Here is a 25,926-nt window from a genome sequence, read left to right on the forward strand (position 1 = left end):
TATGCCCCCATAGCTGCCGTTTTAGCTGAGGGGGAGCTCTCGGCATTCGCGGTCGCAGCTCCGCGTAGCAAGCACCAATCCGGTTCGTTTTTTTTTCTATAGTCAGTACTCCCAAAGGTCTAACGATCAAGATTAACTTAAAAATTGCCCGGAGTTCTCCTTTAATGACGAAAATTGGATATACACTACTGTTTAAACGTTTGAGGTCGGTAAGATTTTGGTAGCGTGACTTTACACAGAAAACGTTAGTATGCATCTTTTTACACTCTGAGATAATTTTACACACATATTGTTCACATTCTGTAGCTAAGCTATTGCAAAAAATAAAACATTATTGTTAGATTTACTGGTTGACACCATTCACTTTCAGTGATGAGTACCTCAGATATTTCCTTTTTTATATTAGAACATTAGTCAAAATAAATTTGTATGGTATACATTAATGTATATCATGAATGCTGTCAAATGAGCTTAACTTTTACCGCACCCAGAATATTCCTAAAGAAATAAAGTTTTTAGCTGAATAAGATCAAACGGATATTAAAATGGTAATTAATATCACTGGTTTCCTTATTTTAATGTTCAGTTCTGTACTTAGTAAAAAAAAAAAAAAGTAACACTTGATGACATTGCCATTGAGTTTACTACAACAAAAATTGAACCTTTTTTTAACTGCTAGTATCATTTATGAAAGACAAAAAGAAACATTTCTCATTATTGTCATTTTATCCATTTTTACAACCAAAATGTATTTTAAAACAGAATTTATTCATTGATTCTGTGGTCTTGGAATGGCTTTTTTTTTTTTAAATAATTTTTCCTTCTATAATAGTCCAGTGTCCTTACAGCAACACAATAGTCTCTTGGCTTCACAGAACACATTTTTGTAGTGGATGATGGTGGTCACATGGTACAGTAGATCCAGTGGTGTCATAAAATTACTTTTGATTACTTTTTTGTGCATTAATCCATTCACTCACTTACACACTTACACACACATACAGCCTCACACACAACATGTCAATTGTCAGTCAATGCCCATTTATTTTCCAAAAGTGTTCCAAATCATGCCATCATTGTTCCATTTGTACATGTTCACTTTCCTTGCAGTTTGCATCCTCTGCATTCCACATTTGCTGTAATGCAATTGTTGCCAATATCAATTGATCTCTTCCTATCGATTGGGCATGAGTCGGCACGTCTGCTTGCTGGCCCTCTCCCTGTATTCATATGGCTGCAGGAAAACAAACCATAATATTTCCCCCAGGTCTATGTGAGTTAGTAGATACTCCTTCTTTAGGCCTGCTTGTCTTTAGTCATGTATGTTTTGTTCATATTAATCCTTTTGCATTAAAGTGTGTGGTTCTACAAGATTCACTGACAAAGTAGTTGTGTTATATTTTTAGGAGTCTTGACTTTTATATCTGCCATCTAAACTCTTTCTGCCTTGTCCCCAAACCCCCCAACCCCCCCAAAAAAACAGCTTTTTTTTTGTCCTTTTTGAACCCTTTTCTTTGTCCTCTTTCCCTACACCACACTCTCCTCAAGTTCTTCTCCCTTTTCTTTGTCCTTTTCTTTATCCTTCAGCCACTGGTTCTTTGAATTTGTTGTAACCTCTGCTTTCAGAGGGTTGGAATTTGAGTTGGTGGCGCTGTAGGCACGGATGTATCCGCGTGTGTGCTGTGCGTGGAAATCTTCACTGCCACTGCTGGTTGTTGAGGTGCTTGTTGCTGAAGTGCACTGGACAAGCATGCCATGTAACGACTGGCTCCGTTTGGTCCAGATTACACTAAATCTCTTGGCATAACTATAGCAGGCTGACGTGGCGATTTCACCCATGTCGAATGAAGAGCTTCTCTTGTAGCGGAGGGCTCCATGAAGAGGCCTCTCGCGGGACAACGCAGGGCTCTGATAGACCAGTGAGGAATTCCATTGGCTCTCTGGTCCTCCCCGACAGACTACAATGCCTCCTCCCGTGCTGAACCGCCTGTCACAACTGTACTTATTGGGCGGGGCCAAACTTAAACTTGCCCGTTTACTTGTGTTCATGTTGGTAGATCGGAGTTTGAGTGGTTTCGCTCCTAATTGGCGTGACGGACGCTGCAGTGATGAGGCAGAATGATTACTGGGGGTATAATACAAAGACATTTGCTCTTTCTCCAGTGTGTACGGTGGGAGAGGTCTGACAGAACCCATCTCAACTTCTAGTCCTGCACTAAACTGCTCCAGATTCACTTTGGGCTTTGGGAGGGTTTTTGGTTTTACTTTGGAAGTTGGTTTGGGCGGTGACCCCAACCCCCCCTCTGCCACTTTTCGTTTTTGAACGAGCCCGTGGGGCAGCACCACCATCATCACATTCCCATTTCCATTACTCTGAGAAAAGACATCAGCTCCCTTAGCAGGAAGAGATGGGGAGTCTGTTCCTGAGCATCCCACCTCTTCGCCAATTTCGTGATGAATATCATGGTTACTGCACACACGGTGACGTACCATCAGTGCCACGGTAAACACCAACAGTGTTACCACAACAACTCCACCAACCAGAATGGTAAGAGTCCCGCCAAGGAAGTGGGCTTGAAGCGAACGACAGTCTGGGTAGTTGTCCTTGGTGCTAAACTGGGTGCAACCAAGGACCTTTGTGGCGGCCATGGAAGTAACCGTGTCATCAAAAATGGATAGCACGCACAAATTGTAGTCTGAGCCAGAGACCAAGTTTTTCAGTAGGAAGCTGTCACTCGTGGGAGGCAGAATCCTGAAAGGGGGGGGGGGGGAGAGAGAGCGGGTGATTAGTAACCTGAAGCAATTATTTTCTTCCCGTTCCATCACAACAAAACAATATTTTACTTAGACACGTATTCCTTGTTCGTAGCACACAAAAATAAATTTGCTAAGGCAATGGAAATGTACTGGGCTGTTCTGGCACACCACTAGCCAAATTAAGGCCTTCCCAAACAATACCTCTAATATTGACATATAATTAAAGGCTCTAGTCAAGACCTTGACACATTACAATACTGCTTCAGTCACATTATTAAAAACCCCTTATCCTCCTACACACAGACGATTTTGCTTTATCTTTCTCTCATGGAAGAAATGCATCAGCTAATGCCTGCCGTCCACTGGTTCTGATGGGTTTAATTAGGTCTCAGCTACAAATAAAAGACACCTTTAATGGTGCACATGGAATATTAGCTAGACAAACGCATGGTATGGCAGTGAGCATTTTTATAATTGTTTAATTATGCCCAGAGTGTTTTCAAAGAAGATTTTTTTTTCTTTTTTATCTATTAATTCATTCAAAAATACATTATTTAGTGAGCTTGTTTTTAATGTCAGAGTTAAAATGAGCTTTGATTTGTTTTTTATTTTTATTATATAATTTATTAATTGATTTTTTTTTAATCTGCCAATTTGATGTTTTTATGACAAGGTTAGTTAAGGTTCTAAATTGTTGTGGTGAAACACACCCCCCCCAAAATCTATATTTCTGATATTCATGATATTTGTTAAAAAATATCTTTACCTTTAAGTGTGTGTGTGTGTGTGTGTGTGTGTGTGTGTGTGTGTGTGTGTGTGTGTGTGTGTGTGTGTGTGTGTGTGTGTGTGTGTGTGTGTGTGTGTGTGTGTGTGTGTGTGTGTGTGTGTGTGTGTGTGTTGTGGTGTGTGAGTGATTTCGCTTGAAGCTGAATTATAAAATATCTTTACAAACGGGTTTCCCAAACATTACCCCCATTTATTGTTTGGTTTAAGCAGCTAGTCCTGCCTCAAACTGACTCCCTTGGTTTATAGCAATCCTTTGAAAACACCACAGCTTTAATTTTTTAACCAATATGTATAGTAGTGTCTCTCTCTCTGCACATTGAGGTGGGACATGTGATAGTAGTATTTAATGTTGAAAAATACTCATATTTTAAGACTAGGTAATCTAGAATTAGCACTCTCTAGCACACACACACACACACACACACACACACACACACACACACACACACACACACTGTCTGTCTGAACTGCTTTGTCATTGAGGTCGGAATCTATTAAGCCCGGCTGTGCTGTAAATTATGAGTTACAGCTCAAGGTCATTCTTTCTGCCCTCTTATAGCTTTGTATTTCCAGACTGTGTAGCTCTGTGTGCCCTTGTTGTGTTGTTTCCAGGCATATGGAGCGATATACTATTAAAATAAACATGAAACAACATCTCAGTAGCTGTATCCAAGGCAGAACACTGGAGCTGACATATTTTAGAAGTTACTGACCATAGGTAAACCTCGACACAAATCTAAAACAGGCATTAGAATGGAAAACACATAGGTGAACTACATATAGTATGTCTGTAGGTGGATTCCTTTTTTTATCCACATGAGTAGGTGCAACAGTGTGAATGACAAAGCGATAATGATAGCATTTGTTGCATTAATTTGACATGCATGTCAGTTGAATTTGCACTGTTTTTGAAGCCAGATCCACAAATAGAAAAATAAAGTGCTAGAATGAGTAATTGGATGTCCGGTTCGGCTCAGTACGGTAAGGCTCGGCGCGGCAAGGTTTTGGCTCACTTCGCTTTTCCACTGCGTGGTACGACTCGACGCGGCGCGGCACGGCTCGGTTCGCTTTAGCTCGGTTGCTTTTCCACTGGAGTTAGTACCGCTTCAAAGTGGGTGGGATTATGACTGATCGTTATAGTTTATCCGCTCCTCGGCAACCAACAAGAGGAACGTCTGCGCTTCTCGTCCACTGACCACGATTCAGACATTTCTTTTTTGGAAGTTTTTTTTCTTCAAGCAAGTCAAGCAAGTAGTTTTAAAACAGGTGCTACAGCTGTGGCTGTGGCTGTTACTGGCTATTTAAATCTAGCAGGTTTGATGTCTCACAAATACAATGACGCTAGTGACGATTCTGTCTGTCTGACCAATTAGTAATCTACAGTGTTTCCACGTTACATATTAGTATCGGTACGGTACGCTTGGAACCTCAACAGAGCTGGTACCATTCAAAGCGAGCCGTACCGTACCGTACCATGCAGTGGAAAAGCGCCACAAGTGAGCCGTACCGAGCCGAGCCGTACCGTACCATACAGTGGAAAAGCGTCAAAGAGTGCCATACCGAACCGTACCGTACCATGCAGTGGAAAAGCGCCATATCTGGGTGATAAATCAGTGCTAACTCCATTGAAAGCCACATCTACACAATGACAGAGCAGATCAGTATTGGTATGTGTCCTGTAAAGTGACCCTCAGCAGTCTTAATCAACATGTTTGTGAGTGTGAATGTCTATATTTTCTTTACTTTTCGGTTCTTTTGTTATCATAAATGTTGTAGAGCCTAATACTTGCCTTAAACGGAATACTGAATTTGCCAAGACATCAAAAGGTAGAGTATGAACATTTCTCATTGAATTCCCCCAAGACCAAATTATCAGAGCTATGCTTTCCACATTAAAAGGATAGTTCACCTAAAAGGTAAAATCTAAATTCCTTCATGTTGTTCCAAACCTGTTTGACCTTCTTTCTTTTTTAGGACACAGAAAGTGAGTTTTTGCATTCCAACTTCCTCTGCCACTATGTTCCATATTATGACAGTGAATGGGGACTGGGGCTGTCAAGGTCCAAACAATGACAAACAGGATGTAAAACTATCATGAAATAGGTCTATATGATGTCTTCTGAATACCTTTTCGTGAATAACAGACATTTATACTTTCATTCTGCAAGGACACATTCAATTGGTAAATCAGTGAAAATAAAGACATTTAAAATATTACTAAAGATTTCTGTTTCTAATAAATGCGTTTTTTTATTCATCACAGAATCCTGAATAAAATCACAGCCTTGATGCGCATGAGAGAATATTTTTCAAAAACATTAGATTGACATTATATTCACTTATATTCTGGTACTTGTTGTGACCAAATCTTTGACTCAGTGAGAACTTAAATCAGTCAGACTGAATTGGTGAAATTGATTAACTGATTCATTTAAAAGATCTGAATAAAAAGAACAATTTGTTGAAGTATTATATGAAATATAATAAATACAAGGAGTGCTACGGTGGATTCCAAAGTTTTTAAAGAATAACAACGTTTTTGGAATTAGCTTTCATTAAATGGAAAAGAGTGTCCAGGATATTTTCAAAGCTTAACCTTTCGTTTACCATGGATGGAAAAAAAGCATAGGGGTTTGGAACAACATGCGGGTAACAGTTTTTGTGGTGAACTATCCCTTTAAGTTTAAAGCTCTATAATCTTATTGTACTGTGTGTCAACAATGTATTTCTCAGTTGATACAAGTGATGAAACAAGTCTGAGAACTCCATTAGGTCTCCTGAGCTATAATAAAGCAGCCATTGAGCAATACAATTTCCTTTTGGATTGTCAGCACTTGTAATGTTTCAGAAGAGTGAGTTTGACCTTTTCCTCTAGTGCCTTTAATTTGTGTGTCTGAATTTGTGAGATGGAATGGCACAAATTAAAATTTTGTCTTGTCATTCATCAATACACACACTCATACACATCCATTCCTCAATAAAAAATGACAGGGAAATGTTTTGTGAAACTGGTGACACAGAAACAGGCAATTATTAGAACACTCTAATAATAGAGAGAAAACGAGTGAGGGAGAATGGGGAGGGATGGAGCCTGAACGAAAGAGGAGACACAAAAGACTTTCATCTTTTGTCTCTACTAACTTAACGGTCATAAACAGCCTGATTTTATTATCTGAACTCAACACTGACTTTTTCTTGTCACACTCATTCCTCCCATCCTCACCCAGTTAATATCAGTGTTTCTCCCCTCTACTTTATCTAGCTCTTTATTTTTGCACATTCTCTGTGTATCCACTGAGGCACATTTTCGTCTGTTTCTTCTTCTTGACAAAGCTAAACATTCAGTCACCAAACCAAAGCCAAGTTAAAAGCTTTCCCCTAACCAGTAATCTCTCCCATTCTCGATAGTTCACTCTCTGCTCCTCTTCCTGTAGTTGTGGTGGCCGTCAGCAAGATAGGTTGTGACACACTTATTGGCACTGCAATTTAGGCTCATTTAAAGACTTCATTATTCTATCCCTTGAGCCCTCAGTCAAACTCTCTATCTCTGTCCCACCCCCCTTCTTTATTTCCCATTCTCTCTCTCTCTCTCTCTCTCTCTCTCTCTCTCTCTCTCTCTCTCTCTCTCTCTCTCTCTCTCTCTCTCTCTCTCTCTCTCTCTCTCTCTCTCTCTCTCTCTCTCTCTCTCTCTCTCTCTCTCTCTCTCTCTCTCTCTCTCTCTCTCTCTCTCTCTCTCTTTCTGTCTCTGTCTACCAGCCCCCCTTTCATTTTCAATGTCTGTGGTGTCAGTAGCTTGTAATTCTCCCACACCACATACACACATTCACTCCCTCTTGGCCCCTTTATGAAGGACAGACAGGAAGATGGCGTATGTCACTTGCCATAGATAATGTCTCAGAGAGGTGCAAGATGTATTGAACATGCTCCGAAAATGTTAGACAGCAACTATGCTAAAGCTGCTACTAGAGCCTCAGACACTGATAACATGAGAAAGCAGTAGGACTGCCTTTGCCTCAGGTTCAACATGGAGCTCATTATTATCACGATGCAAGCTGACAAGAATCAGAGCATTGCTTATTCATTATTGCAATGCTGTTAAATGTAATATTAAATGGGTTATATAAGCTGGCTCTGAATGCACATTAGTGGCTTTTTGAACAATTAGCCTGTGACAGTAGATCATATTTAAAAGCCTGTTGTTTGAGTCCTACTGAAATTCCAATCCATCACTTGAATTTCAGCAAAGTGTTCTTTAAGTCAAAGATTTAGTCAACATATGCTACTCTGGTTAATACAAACTCAGTTAACTCAGGGACACGGTTCATTTGTGCTGACTCATCCTCAGTGACCAGATAAATCACTAGAGAGAACAGTTTTTCCAGTTGTTGTAGAAGTCTTGGAGTTCATTTTTGATCTTGAAATCTTACACTTGACTTAGTCACATTTTCCTAAAATTTTCACTAAAAAGAACTTGCAAGTTACTTAATGAATTGTAGGCTAAGACAAGTACAGTAAATGTATTCTTGAATGGATACATTTTGTTTTATTGGGGTTATTTTGTATTGTGAAAACTTTTGCTTATCACATCATTCAGCTGATCAGATATGCAGTTCACAATGGACAAAATATCTATCTTGCTGTCTGTCTATCTATCTGTCTATCTATTTGTTTATTTGATTGCCTGTACATAAGGCTCATGAACCTAGCTTTTTTCAAAACTTACAAACAGAGCTTTCTCAAGCCAACATTCAGAGATCATCTTGATAAACTTAGATTTTCTAGTAAAAAAAATAGAGTAGTTTTATTTATTTATTTAGAGTTCTGATTCATTTAAATTCGACTTCCTTACATTTCAATTCCAATTCTGCATCCTGTTAAATTCTACATCTTGAATTCAAATTCACAAATGTAAAAATAAAATTAGTTTAAAAGGCCTTATTCAGTTCTGAATGATGTTCAAAACTGACTTCTATAGATTCTATATTTCATTTATTTCACTTCCTCAACTGAAAACAAATTGTGAATAGATAGTCTGAAATTGACCCTAATCCGGAAAGTTGGTGTTATGGTTGCCATGGTTGTGATCTCACTCACCTGTAAATTAGTGTCTCATCTGCAGTGCAGTTATACTGTATTTGATACATCCACACCAGGTTGGCTGCCATTAGACGACCCTTTTCCCATCTCACTTGTGCTGAGGTGGAAGTCACTCCTTGTACTTTCACCATCTGCTCCTCACCCCCTTCGCTGACCACATCTTCACCCTCTGCCTGACCCTCCTCCAGTCCCTCCTGGGGGTCACTGTTAGTGTCCAGGCCAGGGCTTTGCCCACTGGAGGTCTTGCCTCTGGTGATGTCCGATGATCCTGGGTCACGAGTTAACAATACCGTTCCATTTCCACGATGAGGGAGTGGGATAACCTTCAGGTCAACTAGCGAGGTGGCCTCACCTGCAGCATTAATAGCAATGCAAGTGTACGTACCATCATCACGAGCAACAGTCACAAGTAGCTCAAGAGTGCCATTTCGGAAAGATGTGGAGCGACTGGAATTGCCGATGATGCGGTCATCTGGTGAGACCCAGTGCACCACTGGCTCTGGATCACCAATAGCACGACATTTGAGTGTTGCCCTTTGACCCTCTAAAACCCAGAGTTTGTGTGTATGTCGTGTAATAAGCGGAGGCTCACAGGCAAATTCCTCCTCAGGAATAGACCAGAAGTAACGTCCCGCTAAATGAAGGGGTGTAGCACACGTCTCCATATCATCACTGCGGATTAGCCTCCTCAACCAAAGCAGTTCACAGTTGCAGTGTAATGGGTTACCCCCGAAATTCAAGTTGATCACAGCATTGTAGGGTGTAGGACTGATTACCCCTGTTTGGGAGCGAGCGAACAACTGATCGGGTGGTAAAGTCTGTAGGCGATTGGAGGTCATGTCCAAACGGGCTAGTTTGTAGAGCTCACTAAAAGACCCCTCAGCGATCTGGTCAATGAGATTATGATCTAGGTTTAACGTGTGCAGACTGGACATGCTCTGAATGGCATCCCAGGGAGCCTTGTGCAGATTGTTATAGGATAAGTCCAAGTCCTCTAGAGTGAGTAAAAAGTCATCAAAGGCCTCGGAGGAGATATTGATGAGTTGGTTGTTGTTGACAATAAGATGTTGTAGGTTTAGCATGCCTGCTAAGTCTCGTGGGCCCAGCATGGAAAGTCGATTGCCATCTAAGTGCAATGATCGAAGACTTTCCAGATCTGCAAATGCCAGTGGCCGGATGTGACTGATGGTATTCCGGGATAGTGTCAAATCCACCAGTCCCGTCATGTTGGCAAAGTCAGCTCCTCCCACTTCTCGAATGAAGTTGTCAGCAAGACGAAGCTCAACGGTTCGCCGGTCAATGTTTGGCGGGACGAAAAGAAGGCCTTTGTCGGCACAAAGTGTACTTAGAGATTCCGAGAGATTCCTGCAGACGCAGTGGAAGGGACACGCAGAGACTACGCCCCACGTCTCACCCGCTACGGCTCCTGGTATCTGACCGAAAAGAGCAGGCAGCAAACAGGCACAAGTGAACAGTGCCAGCCAGTGCAGGAATGGCAGTGGCAGTGTCAGTGAGGATGTGTCTGGGGGTGAGTATCTGCAGGTTAACTTTGGCCACAGTGGACGAGAGGTTTGACGAAATGCTTCAGAGGGCTTGAGGATATTTTGTTTCAGATGGATGGACGGATGAGAGGGGAATGAGGGGGAGTGTGTGTTCTTGTGAGGATGGCATAAAATGTGGGACGGATGTGGTTTTCTGAATGGCTGAAGGGGTGGGGAGTCTTGCATGGTAGATAGGGGAGTGATCCACAGACCTAGAAAAAGCAGAAAGAGAAAGATATCAGTCATTGTGTTTTAAGTGTCAACTTTGTACTGCTGATGTGTGGGGGTTTTTTTAGCTCTGAATGAGCTCATCCAGTTGCTCTCCACATGAATTGCAATGCTTGGGCACCCTGTGCATAACTGCAAATAAAACTACACCATAAACCAATCCAATAACCATACTCTCAGACAAACACTATTGGTGGAAACTCTACTATCCACAAACTTCTAAAAAGCTTGTAAAGGCCATATAGAAATTATTTTTGTGCTTTTTGGAAGCAGAGGCGTGTAACTTCACACTCCCACCTTAGCTTGTGGAAGTTTTCTTTGGCAGAGGAGTAATTTGCTTCACTTCAAGAGAAGTGAGAGCCACAAATACACTAGTAATTTCCCTGAAAAATAGAGCATGAATTATATAGACCAAAGACTAAATTGATCAGCACTGATAGACAAACTCTGCTAAAGATTGTTTTAATCTTAATGGCATGGAAGCTAAAAACCAAATTATGAGGTCAACTATAGTATAACAATCAATACAAATGAAGTTAGAATGCAAAGGTTGTTACTTTGTGCAGTACTTAGACAGGAGATGAACATGAGCAAACAGGGAGAGAGAGGAGGACAAAAAGGACAAAAGAATCACCACATAAAAAAAATGCTAATTAAAGGTTTGAGACTGAAAAATCCATAATATCTATAATTTGATTTCTTGCACCAATTTGTCCCTTGCATTGAGTTGTCATCATAAAATATGGGTTTCAACCCGAAGGTGATTCCAAAGAGGTATTAAGTTCTTTCAAAGTGTACATCACATTTCTGTCCTGCATTAGCGCATTCAGCAAATGCTCTTTAACAGTGTCACTTAACACTAAGTGCATGTAATCATACAGGTACAAGCAAAGGAAAACCGCTATCAGAATCAGCATGAAATGCTCCATCTCTTTAGACTGAGAATGTGGACCCAAGCTCAGCTGGGATGAGTTACAAAGTCAAACAATCAAGTCTTCCTCATGGCCAGTGTTGACATGCGTGTATTATTTGTGTGAAAGTAAAAATAATGCATATTTTTTCCAACAAGTTACTTTTGCACTGTAAACGCAACCAAATGCTAAATACAGCAGCTGTTTTTAATGTCGCATTGTATTTTGCAAGTAACTTTTCTGCCAAGCAAGCTGAGGTAATAATCTAATAAAAATATGATGTTTAGGTAATAAACATCCTTTCCTAAACTGTCCCTCCTCTCTATATGTGTGTTTTGTTTGAAATACTGATTTATTGTAATGAGATGGTTTTGTATGAAACAGGCCTGTTTCTCATATATATCATTGAAAAGTCTGATTCATTTGGCCCCATGAAGCTCGACGCCCTGTGCAGTTGCACACTTCACACAGTCATGTCATGCAACAGTTTTTAGGTTTGTCCTACATATAGTCTTCTCCTCTTTTACTTAGCATTGGAAAGTAAAATTCAATGTAGTGAATTGATTTATTCTACCGGTTCCTGTAAATGACCAGAAAATAAATATTTACTGATTTGGAACCCCTGCGCTTCACTTTGTAGAGGATTTTTTTGTTATAACCCATCTTACTTGGAATAGAATTGGGATCTACTCTTGATGTTTTTTGTTTGTTTGTTTTAATCTTTATTTACTTGAAATGTATCAGAGGGTTTTATTTTGTTCATTACCAATGTTATACAAATTATGATGCACTCTTGAAAAAAAAATTTTTGGTGCTGTATTTAGTGTAAATGTATCAAAGTTTTTTTTATATATTTTATTTTTTATAGATATTGCCCTCCTTTAGCTTTAATGTAGTTTGCTACTTGTTGTTATTAGATTTTAGTAGTTTTTTTTTTCTTCTAAGAAAAGTAGCTTGACTATAGTTTAATTAGCTTGGCAAGCTGCGGCTTCAAAGTAACATCCCCAGCAATGCCCATGACAGACTCACAGCTGTAACAGTGATCTTTAAATAACCATTCCCAACCGTCTGTGTCCATGCAGTACTTCCTGTGAATGCACATCATTAGTGGAGCTTGTGCTTCACCCCTCTTCGGTATTATTAACAGTACAGTGCAGTAATTATGCAAATTTCAAAATGACAAGATAATATTTTTTGCAAAATCATTACATTGTAAAATGAAGATAAATATAACCAGGGAACAATCAGACTTTACTCAATTAAGCTTGTTTTTCAGCACATTACTCATTAATAGTGGCAGATTCTAATTTTGTGATTATATAACAAAATTAGATGAGTCCTCTGTGACTTTGCACTTGAAATTCCAGACATGGGAGGAATCTTGAATATGTATTAATTAATATTTATGTTCACATAGAAGTGCCTGATTAAACCTCGGGATTAAATTAATTACTGTACTGATTGGACAATCTACTCTGAAAGATTCTTGCAGAGAGCATTAGGATTGTTCTTAGCATTATATTATTGTGATAGATAGTAACAATAACTAGCTATGGTTTTGGCATTGTATTATTTATTTATTTGTTTAACGAATAGTCATCATTCTCACCCTCATGTCTTTCTAGACCTGTGTGACTTTCTTACTTTTGATTTTTGATTTGATTTGATTTTTTTAAATGGGGCTATTGTACATATGCCAATGTTTTTGTACCCCAGCGTTCTTCAAAATGTTATCTTTTGTGCTCTGCGAAGAGAAAAAAAATGCCATACAGGTTTGAATCAACATAGTAAGTAATTTTTATTTTGGGGTGAACTATCCCTTTAAGTGATGGAATTCAGTGAAGACATATGGAGAGTGTTGATGCTCAATGATAATAATACAGCGCCGCCGCTCCCACCACGCGCATCACGCGCTGTGCGTAGGGCACCAAGTGCTGAGGGGGGCACCAAAAATAGCCTAATGAAAAATCAATCATCATATCATAGTCATAATAATTATAGTGCCGATATTATTTCATTATAGAAATATTATTAGGCACTTTTTAGGGATGTATATAACAAGACAGGCGGAACAAGAGTATTTAATTGCTCTAGAAAGTAACGATGGTGCCGCCGCCGCCTCAGTGTTCCGTTGGATTGCGCGTTAAAAAGTTAAAGTTAAACCGGCAAAAATAAACGTTTTTTTTTTCCCGGGGGCGGGGGGCACCATAAGGGAATTATGCTTAGGGCACCAAAATGTCTAGCAGCGGTACTGTAATAATAACTGGAGTTTTGCATAAGAATACACCATAAGAAAGCATTTTCTACGTGTTGGTGGAGGGAGAGAAAAGTGCAACTGGGTGCAATTTCCAACGTGACTTTTAATGTCTTGTGACTTTGCATTCCCCTCAATAGTGCTATGCAAAAGTATCTGCTTCATCTGTCACTTTCTCTTTCTCTTCCTTTTCACTTTTCCTGTGTGCGGTCTTCGCCCGCCCTCCTATGACCTTCCTTCTCCTCTTCCTCCCTCCCTGTTTTTTTTTCTCCACGCCCCTCTTTTTCAGTTTCCGTTTATTATCCAAGGTTCTTATCACCAGTGTCCACTCTTCCCATCTGCCCTTGAGGTAACTTGAGAAGTGATGCAACATTAGTTAAAAAATCCCTCCTCTTTTACTCTTTCTCTCTCTCTCTCTCTCTCTCTCTCTCTCTCTCTCTCTCTCTCTCTCTCTCTCTCTCTCTCTCTCTCTCTCTCTCTCTCTCTCTCTCTCTCACTCTCTCTATCTCTCTCTCTCTCCTTCTCCGACTCTCACCATCTTTAGCCACCTGCGAACAGACCAGACAAAATAGATCTTGTCTCTCTCCTCCATCGATCCGGCCGCCTGGGATAGATAGCAGCCCTTCCTCAATATTATCAGGCCTCTTCCTCCTCCTTCCTTGTCCTCTACGCATATTTGTTCCTAGGTTCAGGACATGCTTGTGCTTGTCTTGGTCTAATTTTATCTTCTGGAGCGACTAGACATGCGTGCATGTGTGTCTTGGTGGGGCGTAGGTTAGATTAGAATAGAATATAAATTCTGGTAATCCTTTTGTAATCCGTAATGTTATTCATGATTCAGACTGAATGAAAAACTACTGCTAGTGCCTGGCTTTAGAACATAATAAGCCTGTGTGTGTGTGTGTGTGTGTGTGTGTGTGTGTGTGTGTGTGTGTGTGTGTGTGTGTGTGTGTGTGTGTGTGTGTGTGTGTGTGTGTGTGTGTGTGTGTGTGTGTGTGTGTGTGTGTGTATGTGTGTGTGTGTGTGTGTGTGTGTTTCTCACTCCGAACATCTCTCTGCACTTAGCAACTCCCTCAGCCCTCTTTCGCCAACACTTTGTGTCCTCAACGCACCCCTCCTTCCCTCCACGGATCCCTCACTGCCTCATATTAAATCACACACAGAGCTTTGCTGCTGTTGCCAGTGTCTCCACAACTTCAGTGGCCACAAAGCAGATGACCATTTACTAATGATTATCACATCAATTAGATTCTGTACTGCACAAGACTCTGAAGAGAGCCATCACACACACACAGTGGTTGAAAGACTAATTGAAGCAGCATTGACTGAATAAGAATCATTAGGACCCTGGCGTAGTTTTACTCTTTTCTCGGTACTCAAGTTGCAGAGCAAGATTTATTTCTTTTTCCTTTCAGGAAGGCTTTTTTCCGGGGCAGCATGACACTGTAAACAGTGCACAGAAACTCTTTTGAAATGTCCTCATATTTTTGGAGCTTTACTTGATTTTATTAGTATTATTATTATCGTAGTCACTGGTGTAAACTTGTCTTTCAGTATGTTTTTTTTTTTTTTTTTTTAGTTGTTTTGTGTTGTTTTATTTATTGGTACTAACCTAATATTGTTAATTACATTTTAATATTCTGAATTTGTTATTATCAATTCAATTTATTTGTATATACCTTTTCATAATGCATGCATTTCCAAATCAGCTTTACAAAGAATTGTGCCTTACAAAAATCAGTAAAGAGACCAGAGGTGACAGTGGCAAAAAAAGAAGAACAAACTCCCTAACCACGTTTAAGTGTTATTCCAATACATTTCAGTAATAAATGACAATGACAACTGCATTTTAATTTAAATGGAATTATGATTCGATTCAATATTGAGTCATTTGGGAATAGTTTAGTCTGAAAATCTAGTTGCATTTTGTTGCATTTTATGTTGTGATTTCAGGATAATAATAATTTTGTGATTCAGATTTTGTGACTTTATTATTTATTTATTTATTTATTTATTTATTTATTTATTTATTTATCCGTTCATGCCGTTTTAAAACATATTGTGATCATTGTGGCTTCTAGCAGCTGAGGAGGCTTTTCTCATAGCCAGACAGATATAAGCAGCACATATATAAGCAGTGGGTTGTGGTGATGGGAGTATAGTGCAGGGTGATGCCCATAGGAATGTTTCCCACTAGGACACGATTTATTGTCAACGAGAGCGGTCAGAATTTAGAGCAGGCACAATATCATAAAAGCTATGTGATAGAGAAGCAAAGTGCATTTCTGAGACAAGGAAGTCTATAATACCTGGAGAGAGTTAACCATTAGCGTTCAAGGACAGCTGCTTCCACAGAAAATATGCTATTTGAAATCGGCGCCAGATTTTTGTGCCTTTTAAACCAGTTATCTGAGCCGGAAAGTAACTAAAGCTGCAGAAAAATACAAGGATGTAACACAAGAACATACACAGTCCCAAGCCCTTAACAGCTACTTATCAACTACTTATCAGCAATCTACAACTTTGTGTATTCACATTACCCAGTCGTTTTATCTCATCACATTCAATTCAGATGCAAAACCGGAATTCGGCTTACATATATTTTACAATGAGTAGATTCAGCCGCCTGAGAGGAAAAAGCACTGAGAGACTGAACTATAACTTCATATCTCACAAAAGTGGCAGCTCTTGTCTGGTGTTTTTATGAAATACATACAAACACTCAAGGAGGGAGACTAACAGCATTTTGTAGTTTTCAAGTGTGATATTCTGTTTGTTGAGGCGAAGTTTGTAATATCTTTGTGTGCTGAAATTATTCTGTGCGTATATGTTTGCACAGGCGAGAGAAAAAAAGGTAGAGACAGGTGGTATAGGTCACATCGAGTTTAAGTCTGTATTATGCTTTTGTGTGGATATAAAAGATGAGCTGTAGATAGGTGTAGCCCTATATATCATTCATATCATCTGATCTGTGGTATTAAAGACTCCTATCCTCTAATGAAATCTTACTGTGAATTGAACTGGGGGATTTATTATCTGTGCAACAAAGAGAATCAATGATCCTCAGATGTATCCTGCTTTTATAGGAAATGATCTCCAACACACACGCACACATGATCAAACGCGCATACACGCACATACTCTTTGACAAATGGCTTTCATCTTCCTGATTCACATCTCACAATTTTACATCAACTCTCTGTCGTATCCTTACCATTTTCGATGGTTCTCTCTTTTTCTGACTGTATGTGTGCACTAGACAAAGTGACTTAATGTCATGAATTCATTTGGATGTAAAGAGAAGAGGCAGAGATGTGGAAGGTGTTCGCAGTATCTTTCTTACACCCAAACACACATGCACACTCAAATGCACTAGTATGGAGGCGGATGATGATCTGACAGCAGTGATCCATCAAGCGTCTGGAGGGAACTCTCCGAAGAGAAACAGAGAGAGGAAAGCTGGTGGAAAGGCAGAGAAAAGTGCATTGTTATGCAGTTGCTATGATGTTCTGGGTGGTTGCTAAGGCATTGCTAGGTTGTTCTGTGGTTGCTAGGGTGTTTGGGGTGGTTGCCAGGGCATTGATAATGCCTTTTCGGTGGATGCTGGGGTGTTCTGGGTGTTTGCAAAAGCATTGCTTGGTTGTTCTATGGTTGCTAGGGCATTGCTAAGTTGTTCTAATCTAGGTGGTTGCTAAGTTATCTAAGTTAAGCTATATATATATATATATATATAGAAGCAAATGGGTTTAAATATTTTAGTTTGTTTATTTGTTTGTTTGTTTTAGCAAATCAGTCATATTTGAGACTTTTTGACTCATCAGGATGAATTCATATTTCAGAAGAGTCTTATTTATCTGACCCACTGTGAACCTCTCAGCTCTGCACACTCAGACTCCCTGAATCGATCCATCTAGACATCTGATTATCCATCCATTCATATGCCTGTCCATTTATCTATTTATTCAGTCATCCATCATCTTTCCATCCACTATCCAATTTGTCTGCCTCTAGTATTTTTCTGTCTGTGTCTGCCTTTGTGTATGAAACTTTTTGAGCAGGTCATTCTCATAACTCTCCTCATTTCCTGTTCTTCTGTTTCTGAGTTCATTTGTCTCAGAGCAGTGAATCAGCAGAATGTAAACTCTGATCCTTAAGCACTGGAATATGCTCGATATCCTGTATAATATGATCCTTAGATCTGTCTGTCCACATCTTCCATTGTATGTATTACCGGCAGGTTTGTTAGTCTGTCATAGTGAGGACTTTGCATTGAGTTTTACTGATTAATGATATTTTCCAACCCCTTCTAAGCCTTCTAAAGAAATCTTCCTGCATTTTTATAATGCCATAAAGACATTGTTTACAGAGAAACCAGTAAGATAAATGAACTTAGTGGTTTGCAAATGTTAAGGATGATTCGATACATTTATGGTATGGATCATTCTTGAATCATCCTTAACATTTGCAAACCAATTAACTTTTATCATTGAAATCGCAATCATTCTTTACAATGCTGTCTATTTAGAATGTAATCTTCAATCGTTCTTGCTTCACAAGCTTAATTTATGAGGTCTTTGATCTCATTGAATTTTAAAACACTTTCATAAATAAAACCGTCTTCTGCATTAATAAATAACCAAATGCAATAATATATCAAAATTAGCTATCAATTTGTTGAACTGTTCAAGCTTTTTTTAGTCTAAATTAACCATTGTTGACCACCCTTACAATTTAGGATGTCTATGCTGGCACACCATGGACCAGCCCTATACCAGCATACACAGCCACTGAATTTATTTTTGGCCCAAGCTATTTTTCAGCAGGGCAGGATGCGTATCACAGTGAAAAGTTTAGCACTATGCCAAATGCCTGTTGCACATCTCTCTCTTCTACATAATCTGTCTTCCTTCATCAAAACCTGCTATTCCTGAACAGCTACAAGCTAACTGCTAATGAACTCATTCTGTTTATATAATGCTGCTGCAAGGATATACACAGAAAGACAGAGGCAGAGAGAGTGTGTGTTGATAGACACGTAGGTAGGACACAACTGATTGGTTTGGAAAGGAAAGGGAAGGAAAGATGACCATGTTCACACAGCAGCAGAATACGGTTGTCAGTCCTGTATTTGAGTCCTTAATACGGTTCCGTTCACAAATAGCAGTTATTTACGAAAGTTACAACCGCATTCTATAACCAAACTCACACCGTAAATTTTCAGAATCACAACCGCATTCTTGGAAAACCCGCACTGTGTGAACGGAACCGGACTGGACAACTAATTGTCTTTCACGTCATGCAGTATGAGAGAGCCACTCTGCTAAGGGGTTTTGTGTGTGGTTTCACTTTCTGTAACTTAAAGCAAGGGAGATATGAGATGTGTGTCATCTGAAGGTTTTAGATCCAGTCTCTGTTCTCCACAGGAGCGGCTCCCCCCAGTTTTGTGTTGCACGACTCAAATGCCGTGACATGAGTAAGATGCTGCAAAGGACGTGAGACGCGAGCGCAAAGGTTACGGCCATCCGGCTGGCGCATGTTTACATTGAAGCTGCTGTCGGTTAATAAAGATTTGAAGGATGAACTTGCTGCTCTATTGGACTCTGTTGTGTCAAAAGTAGGCGTGGGAATCACAGGGTACCTCACAAAATGTTACGATACACTATACATGGCTCACGATACGATAATGTCACGATACAGCAATTCTGCGATAATCAATATATTGCTAGACAATCCTATGATGATACATCACGATATCGGTCTAACTATAAAAACAAAATGCCTATGAAAACGTTAAGTGCGAGTTTTCCAGACTTTGGACTTAAACTAAGGCATCTATTTTTTTATTTATTTTTTTTTACTCAAACTGCTGTCCGCCATCCTGTTAAAAACCTCTTTTTTTAACTTATTTTCACATTTCCCTTATTCATGTGTTGAGCGCCACGAGGTGTCATGAAATAGCGACCCTGGGAGCGCCTAGTCTATTTAGAGCGCCTTATTTTATTAATTCAAATATCGATATTTGACGCCAGCGTATCAATTATCGAATCGCATAGAGAAGGACAATGATATATTTTGTCCCAACCCTAGTCAAAGGTGATGAGACTTTTTAGTTTTATGGATGTCGCCATCTTTGATATCACTTTGGTCATTGTAGCTATGGTTACTAGTAAGAGAATAACAGCTTGACTCTCGTTGCACGTTCATACAGACAGCATTTGAGACGATAAGTTGCTGTGTGAATGGGACATTTCGAGACTCACGCCTGTAAGTAAATGAGGTTGTCACTCCCAAAAACTGACAGTGTGAACGTTGCCTATGAGAAGTAGGAAAGGAAAGGAAAGGAAAGGAAAGGAAAGGAAAGAAGCTTTTTTGAGAAAAATGTCAAGGTAGGAACGGAAGCCATTGTAAACAATTTTCTTACTGCAGGTTACAAACAAAAAAATTAATTGTGGGAAAATGTAAAATCTAGATGTATGTAAACACCCAGGCATTTTTTTTTCAATTGAGGAAAGGACAAGATATCTCAGAGGAATACACTAAATAGGATTAATCAGACAGAAGTGTTGAAGAGGCAGTTGATGTATTGGGTGCTGGCATTTATGACAAAAATACTGCTTTGGTGACAAAGAAAATGCACGATACTTTTGAAGCAACCTCTACCACTTAATGACAAACACGCACAGAGAGAGAGAGAGAGAGAGAGAGAGAGAGAGAGAGAGAGAGAGAGAGAGAGAGAGAGAGAATGCACCAGCGTGAGAGAGGAAGAAGGCTCTAGAGCAGTGTAAAGTGTCCTTCATATGTATGTGTGGATGAATATGCATAGCGTGCACTCTGGATGGAGAGCACTACAGCTCTTCAGCTGTTTGTGTGTGAGTGTGTATGCATGTGTTGTCATTATTGCACTGTAAAATCAATCTCTCTTGTGTTGTGTCCCTGCATTAGCCACTGTTGGTGGGTGCTTGAGTTTATGCGAGGGAGAAAGAGGCAAAAGAGGTGGAAAAATAAATGGCCTACAAAGTACCTTGAGCTCCATAAATAACTGGATATACACATCTGACTTTCATTGGAGGGAGAGAGGTGTTAGTGTTTGTATGTTTGTGTGCAATCCTAACCGTTTCTAGAGCGGAATGCTGTTCTCTGAGCTATTCATGTGTATCCAGTCAGCCACTGTCAAATTTACAGCTGTTTAATTGACTACAAAAGGTCAACATCTAGTCCTGTCTTCCACTAGACACACCACACCACATGACCACCACACACATTGTCAGACACTAAGAGAAGCATTGGAAAGAAAAATAGAAAATAAATTTTTTTTTTAATGTGAAGTGTAGAATTGATGCATCAGCAAACAGGAATACAAAGACATTTTTTCCAGAACTCTGCAGAGTACCATTAGTCTGGCAAACAAATTGTCCCACCTCAAACTCATGCCATTGGTTGAGCCAGTGTTGCTATGCCTATGCAAAAGCTGTTTCGAAAGGCAACTCAATTACACAGCCTCCTAAGATTCCTCATTTTGCCCAAATCCCAGAATCCATTGCAGTCACCTCAGTAAATGCTACATGGCAGGCAAAGCAAGATTTTGATTAGAACTATTCTTATGATACACTCAATAACAAAAACAACATGCAGACACCAAACTCTTATGGAATAAATTGTGAGTTGAACACTGTTACAAGTGTCTGCAAATGTAGTGTTCAGAATAAGTCGCTTTTTGAGGTTCCATCTCTGTAAGCTGCGGTCATATTAGCGAAATTTCGCCCAAATTTTGTGGGCAAAAAAATGGTCCAAAATCCATTGTCAACAGTGTAACGATGTATGAAGCACAGCTCACACAGAAGTAACTTTTGAACCAAGAAGCTTTATCTTGGTCAATTCAACAAAAAAACACCTAATTACGGTAAATGTGACTGTACCTTTAAAAAGCACTGCGAAAAGACCCTCTATGTCAGCCATTCGTCTCAAGAAATTTTAGAGCCAACATCGGAGACAAAGTCAATACTTAAATGAAACATAACTCGGAACGCCATTAAGTCTCCTGGGTTTTGTAAGAGCAACCTCTAAGAGATAAAATGTTCCACTTTGTGTGCTGAAGGATTTTGAACAGGACTGTTCATACAAAAGCTTTGTAAAGATTTTCTGCCCTGCATCTTTCATCTCAGGTCAGTCAATTACGTTGTACATTAGTCCTCAAACATTTCAGTATGTATGTGTGAGAGAGTTAGAGCATTTACCTTTTCTGTCTGTGTTGATCCCAGGGTCAATTAGCTGCTCATTTCCTGGTGTTTATCTGCATGTGTTTAAGTTTCAGAGGTGTTGGTTAATCCAGACTGAGGTGTTAATCCCTTTTCAAGGTAAAGAAGTGTCACAGAGTTTTTGTGTGTCTATCTCGTGTCCACACGCACACTTCAAACATGAGGATTCAGCTTAAGTCAGACTCTCAATTCCACTCGTGTCTCCTTCAGTTTGGTTTGTGGAAAACACCAGGATATGCTCTTCCCTTGTTAAAATGTTCCTGCTGTGAAACATTTTGTCCTTGGCGCTTTCCAGCAGTTTCACATTTCCACTGAACGCATTTTAAGATTCTCACCATATTCGTCCACTTTTGAGTCTTTCCAGCTGTTCTTCCCTCTATTTTCCAGGATCCTGCTGTTTTTCTCTTCCTCTCATCTTCTTTGCCTGCTTCTTTTCATCCACCTGCGAGGTTCATGTGCTCGTTTTCCCATTCAACGCCTCCTCATCTTGCTCTGTCATTCTGTCAGTCTGTTTATTCTTTATTCCAGATGTGCTCCTTGTTTGTGTTCTCCTCCAAATTGCTCTGATTGTTGTTTTCATGTATTCGCCTCTTCAATTGTTTGTGCCATTCGTCTTTGAGTGTCGAATTCCAGTGAGCTGCCAGTTCTGCCAGAGCAAAACAACGTCCTAAGCAAGGAGAAAAACAGGATGTTGGGATGGGGGAATGACTGAATGGGATGGGGAGGATGAGTAAGGAATGGGAGGGAGAAAGAGAGAAGAAAAACATCCATTTAAATCCTTTCAAGTGGTCATTATGAATACATACACACAAATACTTTGTAAATAAATATGAAAGAGACTGAAACCCAGAGGGCAATTTAATGAGACTTAATCGAATTGTCTTTTGTTAATCGAGTTATGTTTAATTGTGAGAAATGTTTGAAATCATATTGAAATATCCAAAGTCTCTTGGTATTTTGGGAAATTCTGCAAAGTTTCAATGAGATCTCTTCTGATATGAATGTGAGGTTACAGGGGTCTTTCCCAGGAGAAAAATCTAAGCAGCAGGAGACCTCAGCTTTTTCTCTCCTTTTGTTGTCATCTAGGAGAAACAAATGAGATGTTAACAATATCTCATTTAAATTTTTTCTTCCCATGCAGTGAATAGAGATAGTAGTTAATTACATGCTGCTTCCGATGTCATCGAGGACTGCCACTCAAAAGCACAGGGTTCCGTACCTCCCCGAACCCCCATCCTCTCAGCCCAATGATTACCCATACCCCCCACCCCCCTCACCTCAACATATCCCCCAAATCACAGGGGCCAGAACACCCCCCTTCCAGCCCAGGACACCAGCCCTGATGTAATCTCTCCAGTTTGCACTTCTAAAAAAAATCCTCCAGACTGCATTTCTCTTCTTGTTTAGTCATCTCTGTCTCTCACTGTTTTCCTTGTTTCCTCACCTCGTCCGATTGCAAAAAAACATTGATCCCTCTTGGAAATGTCACCAAAGTGGTTTCCTGTCCTTTTGTCTCTCTCCTTCTCCCATCTTTGCACCCCCCCACACACACACACACACACACACGCACGCGCACACACACACATCTCTACTTATTTTTGTGTCCTCTTCAGTTTGTCATTCATCTTGACTATGTCGCAGACAGCATAGAGACAGCATTTGAATTAAACACCTCCCGTGTGTGTGTGTGTGTGTGTGTGTGTGTGTGTGTCATGAAAATCACAGATGCAGACAGTGTTTTTTTAATCTGTGGGTGCGGTGACAGTGTGTGCTGCTTTGTGTGTGAGACTGTGATTACAAGTTAGTGTGTGTGTGTGTGTGTGTGTGTGTGTGTGTGTGTGTGTGTGTGTGTGTGTGTGTGTGTGTGTGTGTGTGTGTGTGTGTGTGTGTGTGTGTGTGTGTGTGTGTGTGTGTGTGTGTGTGTGTTTGAGCAAGAGAGAGAGAGGAGTTAAGCATCTGTCTTATACGGTGTCAGGCATGTCACCATGCAGACTGAAGAGCTTTCATCTGCATCATCTCTCTGTCTCATCATCCATGTCTCTTGTTTTTATATTCATTATCAGAATTATTATTTTTTTCTTCACTCCCAATATCCATTTTACATCCAGCATTTAAATGACACACACACAAATGCATTCACACAAACCTGCATTTCCAGAATTTCCAGTCAGGTAGTCCTGCAGGAAAAGGCGATCCGACTCCTGGCTTCCTCAAAAGCAAACAAGACCCTCTTTCTCTCTCTTTCGGACTCCGGTCCTCTTCCCTCCCTCTCTTTATTTCTCTCTCTCCGTCTAACACTCCCTTGTTCTCACCAGCTGTGTGCCGCTGAATCTCTTCAGAGGACAAACTCCTCTTTTTATCCCTCTTTCTTTCTCTCCTGCCACAACTGATTGAAATTTAAGTCATTTTTAATCCTGTCGGTCAGGTATCCAGGGAACGACAGAACAACAAAAAAAAGAAAAATTAGAGCAAAAAAAAGGAGAAATGACAGATCTTTTGTAGTGCTGGATATTTTTAGCAGTTCCCTTCCATACCTCTGTCATTTGTTTCTAGTTCAGTTTTTCTCCGGTATCTACTCATTTTGTTTTGGAAATTTTCTTCTCCTCTTTTGCAAGCAGTTGAGATGTTTGCGTGAACCAACGAGCAACTAAGGAGCGAGTGTCGACTACATGCACTGATACAGGGAGAGAAAGAGTGAGGGAGGGGGCTAAAAGAGAGAGAGAGAGAGAGAGAGAGAGAGAGAGAGAGAGAGAGAGAGAGAGAGAGAGAAAGAGAGAGAGAGAGATGGACAGCCTCCCGCAGTATTGGCTGAGTGAGATGGTCGGGGTAGCGAGGGAGTGATAGAGGAAGAGATGCATAAGGAAGAGCTAAGTATGGGGAAATGGATGGAAGAGATACGGAGAGTTAGCCGATAAAATGTGCATCAAACGCAGAGAGAGGATTGATATCAAATGTACAGCTGCCTGCTGTTAATAAGATTGAAATGTTCAGCCCTTAAACAATCTTACAGTGTTTAACGATGTTCATACATATATACAAGACATAATGATGGTTTCCTGCTAATATTGCAGTTTATTTTGTATATGAATGAAGGTGTTTCTTATTTATGTGTTTGTTTTGCCTACATTGTTAAGATTCAAATGTCCCTGCACAGATGGTAAAAAATCACCTGCATAAAATGGTCTCCATGAGGAAATCAGCTTAATAAATATAGTAAATTAGGTCATTTCTGTTTTCATGAGTGTTCGATTTAGAGGATAGGAAATATTATTTGCTCAGTTGAAAAACAATAGAAGTCAGTGGAAAGGCTCCATCTTGAAAAGCAAACATGTGTGATATTTGTGTATGTCTTTGAAATAGAAGGAAGGTGAGGGAGTGTGTGTGTGTGTGTGTGTGTGTGTGTGTGTGTGTGTGTGTGTGTGTGTGTGTGTGTGTGTGTGTGTGTGTGTGTGTGTGTGTGTGTGTGTGTGTGTGTGTGTGTGTGTGTGTGTGTGTGTGTGTGTGTGTGTGTGTGTGTGTGTGTGTGTGTGTGTGTGTGTGTGTGTGTGTGTGTGTGTGTGTGTGTGTGTGTGTGTGTGTGTGTGTGTGTGTGTGTGTGTGTGTGTGTGTGTGTGTGTGTGTGTGTGTGTGTGTGTGTGTGTGTGTGTGTGTGTGTGTGTGTGTGTGTGTGTGTGTGTGTGTGATTTACTCAGTTGTACCATCATTGGGCACCTCTCTCCATCTCTGCTTGCTATATTTGTCTTGTCTTATTAGTTATTATAAGACTAGATGAGTTATGAACAGCCTTCCAATTTACCCAGTTAGAGGCAAACACATACAGAGTAATGAGAGAGAAAGAGTGAGAGAGAGAGAGAATGTATAATGGTGTTATCTTAAGAGAGAGTTTTAGATTTTCATTGGTGTCATTTTTCTTTTTAAAAAGCATTTCACAATATATCTTGGCTGGTTTATTTCCATAATGATATTGAGAACGGTGGTCACATTCTAGCAAACACAAACCAATACCACACCACACTCAAACACATTTACACAAAGACACCACACTAAAAACAGACTCACACGTCAACAACACATCAACACCCGACTAATAGTAAATA

General features: G+C 40.0%; 2 protein-coding genes across 3 annotated transcripts in view; one reads left to right on the plus strand and one right to left on the minus strand.

Moving 5' to 3' along the window:
- pcxb (pyruvate carboxylase b) overlaps window positions 1-25,926 on the plus strand; it is a 273,773-nt gene that overhangs the window by 155,659 nt on the left and 92,188 nt on the right. The window lies entirely within an intron of this gene.
- LOC143737732 (leucine-rich repeat and fibronectin type-III domain-containing protein 4) lies at window positions 547-24,505 on the minus strand. Its single transcript, XM_077229558.1, has 4 exons — window positions 23,976-24,505; window positions 21,809-22,537; window positions 8,638-10,393; window positions 547-2,752 (listed from the first exon to the last, which is right to left on the minus strand). The coding sequence occupies exons 3-4, from the start codon at window positions 10,365-10,367 to the stop codon at window positions 1,528-1,530; spliced, it is 2,955 nt and encodes a 984-aa protein (XP_077085673.1). The 5' UTR covers window positions 10,368-10,393; window positions 21,809-22,537; window positions 23,976-24,505; the 3' UTR covers window positions 547-1,527.

This window comes from Siphateles boraxobius, unplaced genomic scaffold (assembly GCF_051911475.1).
Source record: "Siphateles boraxobius isolate OS27281-9 unplaced genomic scaffold, OSU_SipBor_1 130, whole genome shotgun sequence".
Taxonomy (NCBI): domain Eukaryota; kingdom Metazoa; phylum Chordata; class Actinopteri; order Cypriniformes; family Leuciscidae; genus Siphateles; species Siphateles boraxobius.